This window comes from Panulirus ornatus, chromosome 35 (genome assembly GCF_036320965.1).
Source record: "Panulirus ornatus isolate Po-2019 chromosome 35, ASM3632096v1, whole genome shotgun sequence".
Classification (NCBI taxonomy): Eukaryota; Metazoa; Arthropoda; class Malacostraca; order Decapoda; family Palinuridae; genus Panulirus; species Panulirus ornatus.
Genome location: NC_092258.1, coordinates 7,553,535 through 7,575,654, shown reverse-complemented (window position 1 = coordinate 7,575,654; position 22,120 = coordinate 7,553,535). Strand labels below are relative to the sequence as shown.

The 22,120-nt window shown below is 44.4% G+C and overlaps 1 protein-coding gene across 3 annotated transcripts in view; it reads right to left on the bottom strand.

Annotated features, from left to right (window-relative positions):
* Positions 1-21,787, bottom strand: part of LOC139760120 (zwei Ig domain protein zig-8-like) — a 78,883-nt gene extending 57,096 nt beyond the window's left edge. Inside the window, exon 1 of one of the 3 annotated variants that reach the window (XM_071682986.1) lies at positions 19,463-21,787. In XM_071682986.1, the coding sequence (XP_071539087.1) occupies positions 19,463-19,562 (100 nt within the window). In that variant the 5' untranslated portion in view covers positions 19,563-21,787. The remainder of the gene's footprint in view (positions 1-19,462) is intronic. The other 2 variants (XM_071682988.1, XM_071682987.1) reach the window with 2 other exon arrangements.
* Positions 21,788-22,120: the final 333 nt, after the last annotated feature.

The following is a 22,120-nucleotide window of genomic DNA, read 5'->3' as shown; positions in this document are numbered from 1 at the left end:
TCTCTCTCTCTCTCTCTCTCTCTCTCTCTCTCTCTCTCTCACACACACACACACACACATACACGCGAGAGAGAGAGAGAGAGAGAGAGAGAGAGAGAGAGAGAGAGAGAGAGAGAGAGATGCATTTCTCCTCGCATTTTCTTCACGAAAATTCATGCTCGCTCGCTCATAACCCTCCCGGAGCTCCTTAACATTTTCTCTTCTTCATTTTTGTAATACACGATGATAAATCTCTTCTTTTGCTTACAGCGCTGGCAGCTTCATTTTTCATCGTAGGATTTTCACCGTGCGCGCCTTCGCAAAATGTGCTATCTTGAAGCCCCTATCCCATTTCGGTTGCAAGAGCGAGCCATTGGCAGGAGCATTGAATGAACCAAGATTCTTCTTTCATCTTCCTTTCGCACACACACACACACACACACACACACACACACACACACACACCTCACCCCCCAAGGCTGTCAGATCACACCATATGTGTTTGGGAATGTATGCTCCTTCCCTTTGTTCGGGCATTGCTCCTCTACATGTGTACTTTGAGTCAGGCTTGGAGGGGGAAATGGTTTGGAGTCGTTTCCCACGTGTGATAAACATTCTCTGGTGTAAACTGTAGATGTGGCATTTCTACTGTTATGTTTTGCTGAAACGAATGAACTGCTATTGTAATAATAATTAGTAGTAGTAGTAATTGGAGTAGTAGTATGATTATTATCATTTTTAGCATATTATCATTATTATTATTATTATTATTATTATTATTATTATTATTATTATAATTATGATTATTATCGTCATCATTATTATTTCGATTATTACCATTATTATTAGCCTTGGGCTACAGGAGTCCCTGGAGAGGAGGTCCTGGGTAACACCAGGACTCTCTCTCTTGGAGAAGAGTCCTTTGCCAGTTATACAGGGGATGACGGACGTACTGTCAGCGGGGGCTGGAACTAGGGCATATGGAGCGGTCTGGTCAAACCTCGCAAAGGCTCCGATTTCCGCGCATTATACTTGAGGGTTAGAGGGCGAACGTGTGAGCGAATGAGGATGCAATATGTTTCGCTCCGTGTTCAAGTGCAAGACCTTGAAGTCCGCTGTTCATGATAAGCGGGACATATGACATCAAAATGGATTAAGGTCATTGATGAATTCCGTTCTCATGTGGCATAAGACGTACTCCTCAATATAATATTGGAATGGCAAGGTATATATAATCCATTGTCGTAAATCATGTATATACAGTGTGGGCTTTCGGCATTGGCCTAAACCACTAATGTATTTATAGACTAACCAGTGTATATATTTATGTTTCAGTGCAATAAACGCTCAGCTTTATATTCATACTTTAAAGGGAACAGAGGCAAACTATAGACAAAAGTATATATATATATATATATATATATATATATATATATATATATATATATATATATATATATATATATTTATCACTAGCAGCATTTTCACCCCTCCAGGCTTGCATTAGCTTTGTATCCCTTCGTGGTTGACGGCGCAGCTTGCCAGACAACGTCAGTCAGCTTGAAAAACAGATTAGCTGCTGGAACAAGCAGCTTTTCATGCCTCAGTGGCGTGGCTCTCAAGCGTCTCTGAGCAATGATCCAACGCTGTCGGCAACAGTAATTAAAACTCACTGAGCTGGATGTGTCCTTTGCCTCCCTCGCCTGTATTATGGTTTCAGCCTCTCGGCTCAAGGTACGGAGGAGTACGTGTGTTCTTATGTTCTATAGCCCCCATGCGCACCGCGGTACGTACCCTGAGCACGACGGTACGATCCGTGAGCACGACGGTACGATCCTTGAGCACGACGGTACGATCCTTGAGCACGACGGTACGACCCAAGAGCACGACGGTACGAGCCTTGAGCACGACGGTACGATCCTTGAGCACGACGGTACGACCCTTGAGCACGACGGTACGAACCTTGAGCGCTAGGTCTATAACCTCTAAGCACGACGTATACGGATGTCAAACACGACGGTACGACCATTGAAGACGACGTATAGGTCCCTTGGACATTACGGTATCATCCTTGAGTATGATGGTATGATCCTTGAGTATGATGGTATGATCCTTGAGTATGATGTTATGATCCTTGAGTATGATGGTATGATCCATGAGTACGATGGCGTCAACTGTGATCTAAACATAAGGGGTCACTCCCTAGCTCCTTTTAAAGTTCAGATATCAGAAGTCAATTACGACTTAATTAGCGTCAATGAATGGTGGCTCAGGACGAACTAGTTTAATTCATTTCATCCCCTGGATGTTTTTTTAAAAGATTCATTCTCAGGTGTAACTCATCATGATGAACCCCTTGGAGGCCATTAAGCCCGAGGTGTCGTAAGCAGTGTTGATCATATTCATCACTCGTGCCGGAAAACTATGGTAATGTGTGTGTGTGTGTGTGTGGGGAGGGAGGGGGAATGATTAATCACAATGATGTACGTGGGTATGAGAAGCTACGGAAGCGATTTCGGTGAGGTTGAAGAACTGCGATGGAGGTGAACATGGCGAAAGGGAGGAAGGAAAAGTGTGTACTGTTCCGTATGAGGACCGCTTTCCAACAAAGGTACACTGAAGGAAGTGATTATCTATCGATGGTTCACATTAGCACCAGCCGGGCTATTGTAGAAGTAAACAATAAGAGCAACTGTGATGGAAAATACCAAGTACTTGACGAGTGAGAATCACTGGAAGCAATGAAGTCCAAAGATGTGTGACTGCGTACAGCTGAAACTCCAGATGGTTTCACATTAGGATACCTGTAATGGTTGTGGTTAGATATGGTTAGATGTCCTTTTTTTCTTCGATTTTCACAGATTTAAGACCATTACTAGCCTGAAATAATCACTCGACTAAAATAGGGCAACCTGAACCCGACCGCTTATTTTAGCTTAGAATTTGAAGGGGGTTAGACTTAGTAGGTATTTTTTGAAGCTAGACTACTTCAACACCCGCGAGTGTCTCAGTATCATTCATCGGTTAAGCTCGCGATCGCTTCCACTACTAGTCTTTGTTATTGTGTGAAGACCCGAAGCAACTACGGGTGTTGGCGTGCCACTACCACCTCCTCCTCCACCACCACCACCACCACCGCCGCCGCTGGTGGTGGTGGTGTCCGTCAGAGCAGAAGGAAGGATGTGGCATTCAGGGGAACGGGAGGGTCAAGTTGACGAAAAATTTAAGGAGAATATTTGAGCAATGGGAGGAAAGCCAGTGGAATGACGAATGACCTCTGGGAGTTGGCTGGCTTCTGCTTGGCGTCCCTCTCGAGCTCAAAATTTATTGCTCTGCGCCCCAGTTAGCCAAGGGGATACGAATGACCCCGCTGTTTACGCAAACATGAATAAGAGTATCAAAGTCGCGGGGCTCTGTATTGTGTATGTTCCCGTCCCAGGTTTGATATGCGCATATTGACTCCGCCATTTGCTGGGATTGCCGAGCTGGCACAACAGTGATCCTTCAGGCAAAAAGAGGAGGTTGTAGAGGCCCAGCCGCCCTTGGAATGATTTTCCTGCAAGACGGATGACCTCCTCTTCCCCACTGGGCCATTTTCCAGTAGCGCAAGAGATTAACGAGGCTAAGCTGAGACACACCCCACACAGACACACACACACACCCACTCCCTCCACCCCATAACGAATAACATGAGACCCCCGAAGGTGAGAGGTGAGTCTACGTAAGTGTATGATGTGATAAATGATAAATGTTTACTACAGTGCTGGTTGAAGTGGGTTTATGTCGCCTCACTGGTACAGGTTGTCATCATTGAAGTTAGGGTGATGGTTGGTTGGTTGGTTGGTTAGTTGGTTGAATGGTTGGTTAGTTAGTTGGTTGGTTGGTTAGTTAATTGATTGGTTGGTTGGTTAGTTGGTTGGTTGGTCTTTAGGATCGTCAACTGCCAGGGTCTTTAGAACCGTTAACGCTAAGGTACTACATCCGCCAACCGAAGGTGTCTGAAACACGTTCTTCAGGTGTTCGAGGTAAATCTTAAGACCATACTCGATCCTCCATCACATGGATCCATGTTACTCAAAGATAAGTGCTCGAGGCTGGACACTCCATGAAGGGACCTGGATGAGGTGTGTCATCATCGACTGCTCTCTCTCTCTCTCTCTCTCTCTCTCTCTCTCTCTCTCTCTCTCTCTCTCTCTCTCTCTCGTGCCAGTTTTCGTATTTTTTACGTGAAAATTGTGAGGGAGGGAAAAAAGAAAAACGAATATGAAAAGAAAAAGTCGCCATAAAAATGTACAGTACCACCGACCGTATTGAGATTTGAAAGTTAGAAAGAGTGGCATAGTTAAAGCCTTCGATCCCTTGTTCACATGGGACACCCAACGCCATCTGTTGATGGAGGTTGGTACCTCCCTCTTGACCTGACTGCAACGGCCGGGAACGCCTACGACACTGGTTTGTCGTCAGCCCTACGTTGGTGCGAGACGTATGGGTCATCCATACCTGTAGTAACTGGTGCCAGGGACTTGAAACTGGAAGCCTGTATTATTAGCACAATCACCAAAACTAGAATTACTAGAATTTCTTTCCTCTTGTTATCGTCTTTTCTATCCGTCATGCACACACACACACACACACACACACACACACACACACACAAAATCTTCTCACAGGCAAAGTCATGAGCTGAGAAAATGATGCGTTCAAGCCTGATGGGTTTTCTAACTGACATCTCCACATTTGCTGACGGGGGTTATATGGAGAAAGTTCAGGCTGTATTGTGTGGAAAGAACGCAGTGGGATACTCCCGCAAGAATTTATGACCGTATATTTGGCCCTGAGGACGAGGCGATCGATTGAAGATCTAATTCTCATATTGAGGTCGACAGGTCGGAGGTTAGGTCCCTACATGAGGTCCAAGAAGATGCGACATGGTATTTCTTCTTTTTTTTTTTTTTTAAGTCGTTTGACGTTCTATGATCTGTAAGGTCTAGTCAGAGCTGCTTTGCTTCGTGCATTTCAGTCCTCAAGCCTCGTGTTGGTTGACGTTTTATGAATCTTTATTTAGAATGATGATAAAGGCTAGTCATGCGATGCTTTACCTCATGCAAGTTTGCTAATATGTTCTGTCATCAGACCTCATAGTCATAGTGTTATAACCCATACAAGTACCTGGCTCATAAGATGGTTATCCTCTGTGGCTATGTCGCTGAGCTATATTCCCCGTAGCGCCATCATTGTGAGGTTTATCAATTGGTTGTTGTTATCATTTTCTCCCCATCTTTTCTTGAAGTCTTTGAGTCTGGATGCCTCTGACTGAAAGAGGTGGGCGTGTTTGGGGAACGTGTCCATACAGACTATGGATTAAGTGCCTTTCGTCTGCGTCAAACACCTTTACGCTTGTGTTCCCTTCTGGAGGGGAACGTCTGCTGTATAGGATATGAACGGCATTGACGAAGAGCATGTTCGTCTGGATGAAACCATTAAGTAAAGGAAGTTCCGTTGACGATCCAGGGTTGACGGATGGAGCGGTTTACAGTCCCTTGGTAATTTCAAGCATAACTGACTGTAATACTCTTGTAAATTACTCGTCCATAGGCTTTGCTAATGTTCTTTTATTTATTCCAGAACCTCGTGGTATATTTTTTTTCTAAATTTTTCTTCGGCGATCGTGATTGCAAAGGTGGCTCTTGGACCCACCCAGAAACCATGGTTATTGTGGCTTTCAAGGATGTTATTTTGTACGTACACCACCCTGATCTAAGGTTAGTTGTTCTCTCACAGATATTTTCCTGGGTGATTCAGGATGGGGAATGAATGGGTCGGTGTCTAGCAGCCCAGGTTTGAGATATCATTGTTTACCCGGCTTTCGTAATCTCATGGGATTTTACCCTGTGTTTTTTAGCTTTGTACATCTTCAGAAGGTAAGGAAGTCCTGATTTTTAAGGGTTGTTCTACTTTATGTTCGTATCTGTTCGGCTCATTCCTGGAGCAGCCTCCGTGGATTTTAGAATTGCTGGTCGTAGCTCAGGCATGTCTGTTTTCCCTAAAGGGCAACTGTCAGGGAAGAACCGAGTTAATACCCTGGTCTGGCATGGTTCCCTCAACGTTTTCAAGTCAACAAGCCAAGAGTTTCCATTCTCTTGGACTTGCTTTCGAGTCGTATTGTCTTCAGGAGTAATTATGAAGAGTGCAGCGCATGTCCATGCGTTCGTGAATTCACACTCCATATCTTGATCCTTCATAGCTGTCTTATTGTTCACTGTCAAGGAGTTTTGATGCTATGTTGTTAGTTTCCTTAAACAACTCGAACTCCTTACCAGAATGCTTTGGATCCTTTATATTTCTTTTTTTGCCAAAGCATTGACGTATATTTTCCTCTTCTATTACTTATTGTTTTCTCCCCTCGTCCTCTTCGTTAATGTCTGCTGGAGAGTCTTGTCGTTGTTGTTAACGGGCTTATGTCTATACCTGGACGTGTGTTTAGGTTGACATGTTGGTCGAGCGGTGTTTAATTCCTCCTGATTTCCCAGGCGGGTGGTAGGTATATGTCGTGTGCCAGAGAGCGCTTTTAACTGCGCTTATTTCTTCATTATTCTCTCCCCTTATGGTCTGAATTGGGGAAGATGGGTGGCTGTTATCTCTCTGTATTGGATCCAGTTTGTTGTGTGAGTCGTCAACCTCCGTACTCCAGGGGTGAGGGTTGGGGGACGTTTGATTTGGTAAACACAGTGAGGATGTGATTACGACAGGTCTGGTCACACTGTTTGATGTGGATGATATGATGTGTTCATTTTTTCTTTCCTTCCTGGAATGATATCGAGAGTAGAGAGTGGGCTGGATAGCTCGTCTCTGGGTGTTGTATACCATACTTTTTTCATCACAGTATACTTCTGCTGTGACGTTCGTTGAAGATTTTTTTTCGAAGCTTGCATGTCTAGCAGCGAAGGCTTCGATAATACAGGCATGTACAGATGTCCTTAAGATCCTTTGGTGATCTAGTAACACGAGTCTGCCTTGGGGCGGTGGTATGTATGTTGTGGCTAGGTCGAGAGGCTCCACTGGGGTCATTAGTTTTACTGAAGGCATGTCTGGGAACGCGAAGTTCTCGAATATTTCTTAGGAGAGTTTGCCACTACGATTGCTATGGTAGGATATATATATATATAAAGCCGTTCAGGATTTTTAGGACTTGATGGTGAGGAATACGATAGCTGTTTGTCAGTATTGCATTTTGCTGGTCATTCGTGCACGTATGTGCTTACGATCTCGAAGCGCATGTTTGTCCAGTGCTTCGTTTTGTGTTGTATACGTTTGATAACTGAGGTATAGGGAGTGAGCATTATCTGTATCCCCCGCTTCCTTCAGTTTTCTCATTTTGATGTTGGTTTTTGGTGCGGGAATGCTGGAAGGGGTCTGGATTGAAGTATCACAGTCCTTCGTTGTCTGATTATGTGTCCTGTCTCTCTTCAGCGAGACTCACGCGCGTTCGTAATCATCACAGATTCCCTTATCTCAGAGTGGGTGACTGGTTTCCCAAGTATGAGAGGCTTATTTGCCTCGAGATTGAGGGGAGAGAGAGAGAGAGAGAGAGAGAGAGAGAGAGAGAGAGAGAGGAAGGGGCAGCTGTCGTTAGCGTCCCTGGGGTCAGCAGTGTGGAGCCTCGCGGGTGAGGTGTCCTCTGAGAGGTTCTGGGTCAAGCGTCAGGTGTCCACCCACCCTCGCCTGATGGACTGGATTGGACGCTCCGCTGCCACGCCTGGTGAGTCGCTTGGATAGAAGCCAGGGGGGGCGGGGTGGTTGGGGGGGGGAGAATGTAATTCTCTCCTCTTTCACGGTGTATACCATCATGGCGGCTATTTTGATTTGCAATTTTTTGGGTATTCTTTAAGCGACTTCCATCGGTGGGCTTTCTTTTACCACCTGAGCGGAAGGTTTGGCTCAGGGTGGGCTTCGTAAGCATCATGTGGGTCCAGGTTGGTCCAGTGACGCTCCACTGATCATGCGCGTCGTAGTAGGAGCTGGATGTTCCTCTCTGTAGCTTTGTGTAGCAGTGGCTGACAGTTTTGACCATCTTCCCGCGTAGGGTCAAGTTCAGCGCTCAGTGAGCAGAAGTCGTAAGTCTCGAGCTCTGAAGGCAGCCTTTTTTGCGTAGCTCTTGTGGGGCGTCGCCAGGGGAGTGAATTGCTCAGTTATATATATATGATGGTTGACAGTGTGTAGATAAGCGTACTCACCACCACCTGTTGGCAGGATTCTGCCACTGTATCCGTGAAGTCAAACTGGATTTTGTAATCTCTCGGGAATGTGAATTGCAGACTCAGTCTCGAACTCCCGCTGTAACACTGTTGGTGCGTTGCTGACCATAGCCTGTTGGTGGTTTTTGCAGTTCCTGTATGATGTCGTGACTGAACAGGGCGGGGCGAGTGACAGGTTTTAAACCTCCAAAGCTTAAGCTGGTATTTATGACGAGAATACATCTACCCAGCGAAGAATTCTTGCAGTCTGGGTTTTCGGGAGCCCGAAAGCATTTGTCTTTTTTTTTTTCTCTATAATGTGGTCCTCATACCACTTGTGCTTCACGCTTACCATAATGGCTTTCGTCATGGATGTACTCGTGGTGACACAAGGCCCATAGAAAGACTTACGCAGGCGTAAAAGCTTTCATCATGGGAGGTGGAGTGTACTCGTGGTGACACAAGGCCCATAGAATGACCTACGCAGGCGTAAAACCTTGCCTGACATAGAGCGGCTTTCTCCATCGTGGGTGCAGAGTCAGAGAAACACAATGACTCTACATCTCACGATGGAAGGCCAATGGTGATAAAAGGATGATAATAGGGAGAGAAAGTTAACCTAAGGCCACAGGGCAGAGCATTTACTCAGAGGGGGTGTTGGAGAAACCTATGACTGGTTCTGCTCCTCTGAGGAAGGGACGTTGGGTAAGGAGAGGCAGCAGCTGGGTCAGGCCCTGTGGCACGTCCATTCCCCACCGTGACTCGAGAGTCACTCCCTTTCAAACGGAACCTCAACGCCATCTATTGATCGAGGTTTGGTACCTCCCTCTGACGCTGCCGCTGCCTACCCGGGGAAAGGCTGCCAAAGATTAATACTATACAGGATTACACTCTACAGTGGCACTGGTACAGGAAATATGGCTACTTTATACCTACAGTAACTCCAATACACGGGTCGAGAAGCAGATGTTACTGGCACGTAACCAAGAGCCGAATCTCATAGATTATCGGATTTCATTTCTCGTCACGTGTGTCACGTACGAACAAATTGTTTCCCCAAGAAAGTTAATGAATCTGATAAAGAGAATATTACGTTATCCACGATCATTTCTCCTTGGATACTCCAGGAGTAGGGTTGGAGCTGCTGCCTGTGTGGCCAATGTGAGGGGAAATTCATATGTTCTTTTTAATATATATATATATATATATATATATATATATATATATATATATATATATATATATATATATATATATATATATATATATAAACGATTACACATACGAATACATGTACCTGATAATAGAGATTAATGTGTTACATAGTGACAGTTTTTACAATTACATTAGGAAGTTTACGTACGTAAGGGAATTATTATAATCCAAGCAGGAATTTTACAAGGACAGTAATAAATCGTGCAATACATTCAAAAGCAAGAAATTTACAGGAAAGAGTCTGCTGAGGCTCATGCATTTAGATTTGTCATCTCGAATGTGTTCGCTCAGTCTCCGTTCGTCATTGTTGCTGCGAGTTCCTGGGAGTGCTGTGTTTTAGGATCGTGCAGCTCTGTCACTCTGTCGTCGAACCCGTTCACTCCACACCACGATCTTTTAAGAGTGACGTGACACCCCCTCCCCCCTCCCCCAGGTCATAATTGTGACCCTCTGACGCCTGTGGATTCATTCATCTCCCTTGTCCTCCATCATTAACCGTGGTAAATGCCTTTGAAACCCCCGTGATGCCCGTTTCGAATCGGTTCGAACCTGGAGTGGAATTCGCTGATTTGTCTGTACAGGTTGACTTGTTGTTTTCACTGTTCGCTATCTGTAGCCTCCTGCTTTGTCTGTGACCTAGCACAATGGTCGCTTGGACGGTGTGTGTGTATGTGTGTGTGTGCGCCAGGAGTTTGCGTCTCCAGTTAGGGGACATTTCCGCGCGCTACGGTCAACCCTTACAGGTAATGGATTGCCGAAGTCAAGAGGTGGGGAGCAAACGTGAACCCGATCTAAAATTTGTGAGACGGGTCAGGAGAGGAGAGACCTTCCTATAGTCATTCGCCGCCCACGCGAGAGCTGAACGGGAGCTGTTGTGGGACGAAGCCTCGACCCGTTGGCAGCCCATGTCTCCTCACTGCCTGACAGGCGGCTGCATGTGGTCGTCAACCCAGACCGTGGGTGGACGAGGGACAACATCAAGAGAGAGAGAGAGAGAGAGAGAGAGAGAGAGAGAGAGAGAGAGAGAGAGAGAGAGAGAGAGATAACGATGTAAATAGGAATGTGTTGTGCGAGATAAACTACTTCCCACTGGCATTATCTCATGAATATATCAATTACCAGCACTGGGTTCCAGTCAAGAAGAGAAATCACCAAATATCGGCGTAGTGCGTATCACAGGGCATGATGCTCAGCGGGGAAATATTTCAGAGGTGTTTAATCATGCCTCTCACGCAATACAGTCAGTATGCACTGAACTCTGAATGTTTCTAATTGGACCTTTATGCAGACGTCAGATGTTCGACACTGTACGTTCATGCGAGACCATTAATCCACAAGGCTGTGTTGTGGAGGTGGGTACTAGGTAGGTATTGTCAAGGGGTGACTAGGGTGTGTGTGTGTGTGTGTGTGTGTGTGTGGTGAGGAGGGTTATCTATGGGTGGAGGCAAGGAGGATCCAGGAAGGGCAGGGTGACGTCTGGCTGGTGTCGAAGTCATTTTATTATAGAGACTTAGAATAATGACGCTAATGTCATAGGTTTAATGCAAGTGCTAATCCATATTCCCTGGATTATAATCACCCTCCCCCCATCCATCCATCACCATTCCATGCCTAATTTGCTTAATGAAGCAGTGCATGACAACTGCAGCACACAAATTACTGCCTCCCGCACCTCCTCCTCCTCCTCCTCCTCCTCCTAACCTTCCCCTCCCCACCAAATAAACCCTTACCCTCAGGTCCCCAATACCACTCCCTCCCCTACCCCCATCTCCGCCTCCTGAACTGGATTCAGTTGTTCGGATTCACACTTCACCGAGCGAGAGGAGCTGGTGGTGACTGTAGCGCGCGGTAACGTACCCAGCTGCTCCTGAGTATAGTTTTTGTGGTCTGTGAGGCGTTGATGACTGGGCTAACGCCGTCTGCGGCACTGCGAACGCTGTTCATGGCCAATTTCGGGACGCATGTTCAAGTGGTTCTTTCGGGAGTCGTTTTCTGGCTTCCTATTCTGAATCTTGTCGATGAAAACGGGAGTTCTTTTTTTCTCTCTCTTAGAATATTTGCCTGTTGTTCCTATGTGTTCCACTGTGTATAGAAACTGTAAGTCTTTCCTGTTGTTCTAAGGAATTCGGAACGGTTTCGTTTTATCTCAAAAGGTGGTTTTCGTAAGCGTATTGATTCTGTGTGTTCCCCGTTGAGCCAGGAGGGGGTTCGAAGCAGTTTCGCTTTCATCTGGGAAGGTGGTCTGTTACAGTATTGATTGTGGTGGTGTATCCCTGCACTGTTTGCCAGTCTCTCAGCTGAGTGTGGTTGATGAAGTTGTTTCATCAAGGTCTGTTTGTTTTCTCAGCGCATATCACTCTGAGGTTCACCGTATATTTTCACCAGACGTTGCTCCGTCGGGTTCTGAAGCCTCGTTCCTTTGAATCTCTTTTTTTTTTTCCTAGAACCTTTCATCCATTTCTCCTTCATTGGATGAGGTGGGAAGTCTCGTGAACTGCGTGAGTTCATATGAGGGTGTTTGGACCATCCCCAGTGTCCGGCCCCATCACTCAACGTTCTTGAGGCAACACAGCGAATAAGTCGCCTTTGACGAGGCTGTATAAGCGGAAGTCCAGTCTCGTCGGACAGCTTCTCAATCCAAAAGGAGTCTACATTTCCCTGCTGTTGGAAATAGCTTAGTTTTAGGTTGCACGAGTCTTTAGAAAAGATTTGATTAATTCTAGGACTCATTCACTGAAGGTATACCTGAGTTAATTATGAATATATATATATAAGGTTAACAAAGTGGAAATAGATGTCAGAAGGGGAGGGTACATAGAGAACTGAGAGACCAAGTTGGAGATGGAAGGATGGAGTGATAAACATTTTTTTTGAGTGATCGGGGCCTGAACGTGCAGGAGGGTGAAAGGCGTGCACGGGATAGAGTGATTTGGAACGATGAAGTATACCGGGGTCGACATGTTGTCATTGGACTAAAATAGGGCTCGTGGAGCTTCCAGGGTAAACCATAGCAAGTTCTGTGGGCCCTGGATGTGGATAGTGAGCTGTGGTTTCGGTGCATTACACATGGCAACAGAGAGAGAGAGAGAGAGAGAGAGAGAGAGAGAGAGAGAGAGAGAGAGAGAGAGAGAGAATATATATATATATATATATATATATATATATATACATACTCTTGGTAGGCTATCGTCTGTCATTGATTGCACGCCACTCATCTCTCGTCTCGCTTGACGTGCGCTACGCTCAGTTCCACCTCCGAGTGTCAGTCCCCAGTACCGCCCCAGGGTAACGACATCACTGGACTGGGACAGACCCTGCGAGGCGGGAGCTGGAAATAACTGCTCGTGAAACTCATATTGACCCTGATATATATATATATATATATATATATATATATATATATATATATATATATATATATATATATATATATATATATATATATCCTTACCTCCTTCCCCAGGAGTCCCTTCTGTCCTTCAGCACTCAGGAGGCTGCCCACGTCCGCCTGTTGGCACCACAAGTCATAGTGTTGCGATATGTCTGTGTGTAGAGGGCGCAGGGCGAGTGTGTAGTCAGTGCCCGACCTGTCCTTTACGGTCGTTGCCGTGTAGGCATGAAGGGCTAAGTTGAAACGGCATGTGTAGTGTTGTAGGGATGGGTGGTTTCAATTTAGTGGCAGGGTGTGACTCGTGTTTATCTAGGGAGTGTGGATTCTGACGGGTGTATGTCTGGTAGATTGGAGTTGAAGACTGAGGCGGGAAATTGCGGTGTGGGGATGTAATTTGCCGCGGTTGTATTTATTGTAGGTGGAGGGATCTGTGAAATAGAGGCTACTGAAATACGAGGCAGGGTCAAGCTTTTTTTATTTCTCCTTGGGGTTTGGTGGTTATTTTTAGAGTGGTTTGGTTAGGAGGGGGTCTAAGGCTGGTGCACAGAACTGTTCACTCAGCATGTTGAGGAGGGACTGTATTGGATCTGTGTTTCATTGTGAAGGTGACGAGAATATATATATATATATATATATATATATATATATATATATATATATATATATATATATATATATATATATATATTCTGGCCATGACTGTCATGGCGTCTAGGATCCAAATCTTTGGCTCATACATCAATATCAGGACCAGGACGTCCATGAATACTAAATATTCTAACTCTGTTTATACACATTTGTCCTTAAGTGCGGATATTGTTAGGATTTATACATTTCTTCATACACATTCGCCACTTCCCGTGAATATGTATGTCTATATCAATTTTCTCTTCTTTCCTCACTGGTTTTATTCTCTTCGTATCCCATATTTAGCCTTTTATGTCTCCTTTTTTTTTTCATTTCTTCGTCAAACCTGCTCACTAGCACGGCATTGATTTTTCTCTCTTTATTCACCGTAGTTTTTGTATAATTTTTCCTTTTTTTTTAATTCGTTTGGTAGTAGTTTTTGCCTTATTTTTTTTCTTTTTTTCAATCGTTTTGTTTAAGCCTCGGCATGATGCAGATTTGATGCATGAAAACAGTGTGGGGCTTGTGTTGTCTGACCAGACCAGGATTTACATGCGTGAGTATTGATTCAGCATGTGTATTAAACCAACTTTGGTGTGTGTGTGTGTGTGTGTGTGTGTGTGTGTGCGTGTGTGTGTGGGTGTTTGTGTGTGTTTGTGTGTGTGTGTGTGTGTGTGTGTGTGTGTGTGTGTGTGTTTCAATGGACTGTTCCTGCATGGGGTTTACATTACGAGTGGACGGAAAGGAGTACAAACCTCGTCGAGGATATACGTAACCCAGACGAGTCCATTGTATGGGAAAGCAAAGACTGCACAGCTAACCGGAGACCTGATGGTCCATATCGAGGTTATCCGTTAAAAGATAAGTTGAACAGGATGAATATGTAGAAGCTGCCTCCCTACCTACTTCTCCCACCGAATCAACTGTCTGCAGGAAAGGAAAAGATCTAAGAATATAATACCATCCGTTGTAGTGGTAAGATACTGCCATGGAAATTTTATAGGAAAGTGTGGATTGGAAAAGGTTCTCTCTCAGTTTGATGCCACCTGCATTTTTTTTTTTTTTTTTGCAGCTGTAGCCTAAAAAAGAACACGAAAAGAGAAGGATTATGATAATGCTTGTCAAGCCACCTCAGTCTATGTTTTTTTCTTAGAGAGAATAATTCTAAGTCATTAAGTCTTTTTGAGTGAAGGGATTAGTGTGGTTGCTCTTCTTTACATTCGTTCAAGCGTCTCGTTATCTTTGATCAGGTTTGGTGACCAGGACGGAGTGATGCACACCAGACGAGGTCAGACCAGGATCATTACGTAGAGGGTGAGTACTGTATCCTTTGTCTCGTTGTTTACATTGGTAGCTGTAGAACCTAACATGATATTTGCTTTATTGTTGTGGCGAGGCATTGTTTGTCTGATCAAAGTTCATTACTGATAACCATTCGAAGTTCTTCTTCTTCTTTATCTTCATGTTGAGGTTTTACCAAAGCCTTTTGTACTCATGATTTACATTTTCACCCGAGTGCGTGACTTTGCATTTGCGTACGTCGAAATCCATCTGCCATGTCTCTGTTCCGTCTTCCAGTGTATCTTAACCCCCCTGAGTTAGCTATTTCCCAATATCGTGTCGTCGGCAAATTTTAAAGATTCTCCTGGCGAATCCCGTCTCTCTCAAGTCACTGATGTATATGATGAAAAATATGGGCCCCAAGACTGAACCTTGTGGAACGCCACTAGACGCTTGAGGCCAGTTATGTGCTTCCCCATTTAATACCATCGTTTGCCACCGCTGAGAAGGGCAGTCGACTATATACATTTGCGGATGTCTTCTCCTTCCCCGTGAGGTTTGATTTCATTTAGCAACCGGTTATGTGGTCTTTTAGCAAAGGCATTACGAGTATATAACATCAAAGGGTATGTTGGAGTCTCAGTTGTCGTATAATTGAAAAAAGAATCAATCTAATTCACTCAATATGATCTTTTATTCTAGAAGCCATGTTGTTGGTCGGTTATCAGTCCATCATCTTCAAGGAATTTAACGATTATATCTGTAATCGACGTCTCGAACGCTTTACGTAGCAGCCGGAGCGTGGCTGATGGGACGAAAGTTCAAGGCACATTTCCTCTCACCGTTTTTGAGAATTGGCGTTGCGTCATCTGACTTTCTAGTCGCCGGGAGCTTCCCCATCCAACGCCGATTCGTTAAATATTTAGGTGAGGGGGAAAAGCTAATTGCCAATAAGCTTCTTTTAGTATTATTGGGGAGATTTCGTCCAGACCAATTGATCTGCTCGGATTTGGTTTGTCCAAATATTTAAGTATTTGGTGGTATTCATTTTAATGGCGAATTCAGTCACTTTCGGCGGCCATGTATATGTTTTGGCCTTGTGGTACAATAGGCAAATTTTCGATGGAAAACACCGAGACGATATATGTATATATACCTGTTAAAGATAGGAAGCCATGTGATTACATGTTTACCAAATGGCGTCCTAGCTTCGTCTCTTCGATGTATATCAACTGACTGTTATATTTCTCTCTTGTGTCTCCCCTGATGATGTTATTATTACACGAAAGTGCACTTGGGAACTTTTCGTGTTTCATTTTCCCCGTGGACTCATAGGAATATCTTGATCACGCGCAAAATTGTGATCCTTTCCAACATATATATGTGAGTGTGTGTGTGTGTACACGTGTGTGTGTGTGTGTGTGTGTGTGTGTGTGTGTGTGTGTGTGTGTGTGTGTGTGTGTGTGTGTGTGTAGAATGGCCTGTAACTCCATTTCCCTATGCAGAGAGGGGTTATAAATAATTCTAACCCCCTGTGTTCGAGTCCACATACACCTTTCAAAAGAAAATTAATATTGTAAAAGCTTTCTGAGCGTCGCCAGTGGGGTGGGCAGCCTCGCCCACATTTCTGTGGTGAGCTTAAAATCCTTTTTCGTCTTTTGTATCTTCACCTCGAGATATAAATTTCTCCCTCTTATCTTGGTGTGCCGTTGTTGCTACCTTTTCTGAAAAACAGTTTTGATAACGATGATAGAAAGTTGAATGATTCGGTATACAGTGGCGAACTGTATCAGTGGTTATACAGTGGCGAACTGTATCAGTGGTTATACAGTGGCGAACTGTATCAGTGGTTATACAGTGGCGAACTGTATCAGTGGTTATACAGTGGCGAACTGTATCAGTGGTTATACAGTGGCGAGCTGTATCAATGGTTATACGGTGGCGAACTGTATCAGTGGTTATACAGTGGCGAACTGTATCAGTGGTTATACAGTGGCGAACTGTATCAGTGGTTATACAGTGGCGAACTGTATCAGTGGTTATACAGTGGCGAACTGTATCAGTGGTTATACAGTGGCGAACTGTATCAGTGGTTATACAGTGGCGAACTGTATCATTGGGTATACAGTGGCGAACTGTATCAGTGGGTATAGAGCCCAGATGGTGTAGTTCGTGTGCAGGTTAGGACAGTGATGTGGTGCTGAGCTTAAAGGCATATGATTGACCCGGTGCTGAACTTAAGCTCATACATGCCATGTTGCTAAGCTTGAAGAGAATCGTGTTTTCCTTGGTGCTGAATGTGAGAATGCTCGTGGTCTTCTCTGATGCTGAGCTTAAAGAGTTCAGGCTTTCCTTAATGCTGAGCTTAAAGAGTCATGTTCTTTGTGTGTGTGTGTGTGTGTGTGTGTGTGTGTGTGTGTGTGTGTGTGTGTGTGTGTTTTGTTTTTCCTCTGGAGCTGAGCTTGAAGACTCGTATTTTTCGTGGGGCTGAACTTAAAGACTCATATTTTCTGTGGGGCTGAGGTTGAAGACTCACATTTTCCAAAGGCCTTTATCTCTTTTGAGATTGGTCGTAATTTCTTGGATACGAAGTTATTTAGATTTTGTCTATACGAGGGAGAACTGACGGTCTTAGATGATTCACAGAATAAAGGGGGTATTTTATTTTTGTTATCCAAAGAATATAAATTAATTATAAACTTTGAATGATTCGTCACTCATTAGATTATGTATAGAATTGACTATGTTTTTGCCCACAATATATATATATATATATATATATATATATATATATATATATATATATATATATATATATATATATATATGTATATGTGTGTGTGTGTGTGTCTCTGTGTGTGTGTGTGTGTGTGTGTGTGTGTGTGTGTGTGTCTGTGTGTGTGAGTCTGTGTCTGTGTGTGTGTGTGAAATCTCCTGTATTGTAAAATGATATCAGTTTTGTAACATAATAACTATGAGACGCTTCGTAGTTACCTGCCTTCAAATGTTTTGATAATTTGGAAAGCAATTCCACGAAAGGACATCGAAAAATAAAAAGATATATGAAGTATCATTCGTAGCGATGAGAAGAATAAACACAGTTGGAATGTACGTAAATTGTCATCCTGGAGAATTCGTAAATGATTTCGCCCTGAAATATTACGTCTTCAACGTAAACCGATCGTGGGAAACACACACACACACACACAGAGAAGGACCCACTTCTCGGTATTAGAGATGTTCGAACAATTTGCATATCGCTCGTCACGCTCAAACTTAGCGTGTGTCAACCTCGCTTACTCTTTTGTTTTCCTTGAAAGACGATGATCATTTCATGCTTATTTTCATAGTATTACAATATATATATATATATATATATATATATATATATATATATATATATATATATATATATATATATATATATATAATCACAGTCAAGTGTATCGCTTCTTGTGAGTTTTCCAATAGCCACAGACAGCTATAAAACCTCCTCTCTGTACTGTGAGTCTTATCTGTGTCCGCACGGGAGCCCAGCTTTACAAGAACCCAAAGCTGAACCCAAGTAAACGATATTAAATCTTAAAGAAAAAAGAAAGTAAATAAAAGACTAATCCCTTCAAGTCTAGTGTGAACGGGTGATATTTGCGACCCTTGATCGATATCTCGGAAGGCGATGTGTGTGTGTGTGTGTGTGTGACCTTCGTCAGGGCCTCGTCATTGCTATGACATTCCTTCTGTAAGAAACGCCAGGCAGAGGTTGTGTGGTTCCATGGCTCTCCCGTCCGTACCTCACCCCAAGCCTGCTGCTGTTCTCTCCTCGCCCGGTTCTCACACCCGAATTTTAAAGCCAGGGGGAGCAACTGAGATCTCATCACAATGCTTGTGTTACATATTTCTTGGAGGAGGAACTACGTGAACTTATGTTCCTGGAATAAAAAAGATGTATCACTGTCCATGGAGTTGTCACTGATGCTTTGTGTGTGTGTGAAAATGGCACATCTCGTAGTAGTTCAAATTCCCTGTCAGTGTCGGGTGTCATACACGCGTTCGAGTGACATTTTGAGTGTGTTGAAAGGGAAGAATGTTACCTGAGATGGCATGAATGGGTATGTTTTGAGGGAATAGTAGTCCCAACAATATGATATGAATGCGAGGGTTGGGTTGTAGATAAGACTGTGCGGAGGAGGGTGGATGTGTTGGAAATGAAATGTTTGAGGACAGAATGTGGTGAGGTGCTTTGATCAAGTAATGAAAGGATAAGATAGATGTGTGGCAATAAAAGGAGTGTGGTTGTGAGAGCAGAAAAGGGTGTGTTGAAATGGTTTAGACATACGGAGAGAATAAGTGAGGAAAGGTTGACAAAGAGGATACATTTGTCAGAAGTGAAGGGAACAAAGATAACGGAAAGATTGAATTGGAGGGGAAGGATGGAGTGAAAAAGATTTTCAGGGATCGGTGCCTGAATATGCAGGAGGGTGACAGGCGTGCACGGGATAGAATGAATTGGAACATTGTAGTATCCTGAGGTCGACATGCTGTCAGTAGACTAAAACAGGGCATGTGAAGCGTCCAGGGTCTGTAGGGCCTGGTTGTGGATAGGGAGCTATGGTTTATATACATTACACATAACAGCTGGAGAATTGTTGTGAGCGGATGTGTCCCATCCTTCGTCCTTCCCGAAACCTACTTCGCAAATATCCAACATTAGCGGAAATCTTTCAGTCGTACTCACCTCTGGGTGGAGCAGCGTAGGCCTCGCCACAGCTGACTGGAAGAAGGGCCAAGATGATTGAAACTCCCAGCACAGCCACGATCAGCATCGCGCGACACATTGCCCCCAGTCACCAAGTGACTCTCGTCCCTCCTCGATGAGTGTGTGTGTGTGTGTGTGTCTATGTCAACTTGTCCCGTTAGTCTTTCACTCACCGTCACTCGCGGAGGTCCTCAGTACGCGTTGGGTGCGAGGGGGGGGGAAAAAATGGAGGTTATCCTTTTAATTTCTGAACTTAATGGCTACTGTACACCCTGTAGTCCGGAATTATATGTATATTTTTTCTTCTACTTTATATTCTTAGTTGTTGTTATTGTTATCTATATATGTACATAATTTTCTTTTGCAAGGCACCCACTATCGAGCTGGCTCTCCGTTCCTTATCGTTGTGTCCTCTGTTATCTTAATCCTCGCCTTTCCTCACGCATCTCACGAAAGCTACGCTAGTCTCTCGCCGGGGGGGGAAAATCTCTCTCCTTCTCTTTCTTTCCTATTTTCACGGAGGGAAACGTTCATCCCTTAATCCCACGGCTTATCTTCTGGTAGCTTTCTAGTCTAAGGCTCACCTGTCGACTTTTCTTTCTCTGTCTCTTTCTCTGTCCATGACGGGTTCTCTGTCTCCCCCGCTCGGTTTTTTTTTTCTTTTTTGCCTTTAATTTTCACTTGGTCCTCAAGCTGCCCTTACCGTCTCTAATCCCTGGGTACGGCGAGACTTGATCTTCTTTTCATGAGAGACATTACGCGCCCGTCTTGTCTCCTCTCCTCCTCCTCCTCCTCTTTCAACCATTTGGTCTCTCTCTGTCTCTCTCTCTTTTTTCGTCTCTCGATTTACCCTTGCCAGTCAACTGTCTCAGGTCGTCATCTCTAATTTTCTTCCTGTGGTAAAGGCCATCAAGGGATGATTACAGTAGTTGCTCAAATCACTCGCTGTGTCTTTCCAGGGAGTCTAGTTATATATATATATATATATCCCTTGGCGTCATCACCCTAGGGTGGTAATTAGCCGTTCAATAAAGTCCTGAATTTCTGTCGTGCAATGAGTTTGACACTCATATAAAATGAAATACCAGAATTCCTCGCCAGAAAGCGAATTGCGTTCACCGCTCAGACATTTTAATCTCCTTAACATAAGAGTAAGCGATTGAATCAGATCCTACTGTTGAGGGTTTTATGACAATGTATCCTCTCGTGTAATTGCATTCGTCCTGTTTGGCATTGTTTCTTCCCCCCCAGTCGTGAGGAAATGGTCACAAACTGTTTTGGATTCATGTCAGTAGCACACGCGATAAGTACGTCACGTTCTTCAGTAGGAGGAAGAACAGATCACTCACCACACCAGCACTTTCCATTTCTTAACCACACATTACCAAGTCGAATTTCAGGAATGATAAAGTCATCAACGAACGTGTTATTTTTTTTTTTCAGTTTCCCTTCAGCATATTCACATTTTCATTATGAGATAAATATTACGTTTTTTTGTTTAGAGACGAGAATCGTAGACATGGTAGACAGTCCCGTCAATATTCTGTCCAGTGGTTATAAAAAAAAAATGCACATCCGAAATACGTAACCTCAAGTCCAAGCGTGAGTGTATGTGCGCCTTCCTAGGTATAAAGAATTGCCAGGTATTTCTTCGCCTCTGGACTCTGAGTTCTTCTGTCACAAACAGCCTCGAAAGGACCCACCCATTAGCAGTCAGTTGGTGTCATCAATCCACTTCTCTGAGTCTCGTGCTTCCGTCTTGAGGAGGGAAGAAGTGTTTGCCTTAGGAAACTCCAGCCACGAAGGAGAAAGAAGTTACGTTCTCCTCACACACAGTCTCCCACCTCACCCTCACTGGTCCGTATGTCTCTGTGTATGTATTGTGACTGAGTTCCTTCGCTGTCGCACCTGCCATTACCGTAGGCCTCCCACACCTCCACGAAGTATGTGGTCGCGAAGCAAAACTGTCACATTTTAAGCTCTAGACGTTCACAGCATTACGAGTGACGCGCGACAATGTTGGTAGTTTTATTATTTGTTTAGATAGATATAAAAAGCTTTCACTGTTCTTCCAGCGTTTGGTACACAGGTAGGAACTACTGGCGTATGTGTATGTGTATGTGTGTGTGTGTGTGGACCAGATCACATAGGGTGGGTTGCCATGGCAGAGCGGCTTACACCAACAGCGTCGAGGTGCGTTGTGGAGCGGAGCCTGAGAGAGAGAGAGAGTAAGCGGCTCCCGAGCCAGCCAGCGAGCGAGGGTAGGTGCCGCCTCTGCAACGGGCAGCACTACACTAGCTGGCTCTCCCGTCGGCTCTTCTTCCCTTGCCTCCACCACCACCACCACCACCACCACCACCACCACCACCACCACAGCTCAGCCCGTACCGTCACCACAGCGAGCAGGCGCCGTAAAACGTGAAGCTGTACGGTATGCTGTGGTAACGCGAATGACACTCTGGGTGCCATCAGGGGTAGAAGATTTGTACCATTACCGTCACGCCTGTGTGTGTGTGTGTGTGTGTGTGTGTGTGTGCGTGTGCATGTGTGTGTGTGTGTGTGTGTCATCAGTGTCACACTATTGACTCAATTATTTTCATGCTTCATGAGAGGGAAGACACACTTATTTACGTCGTA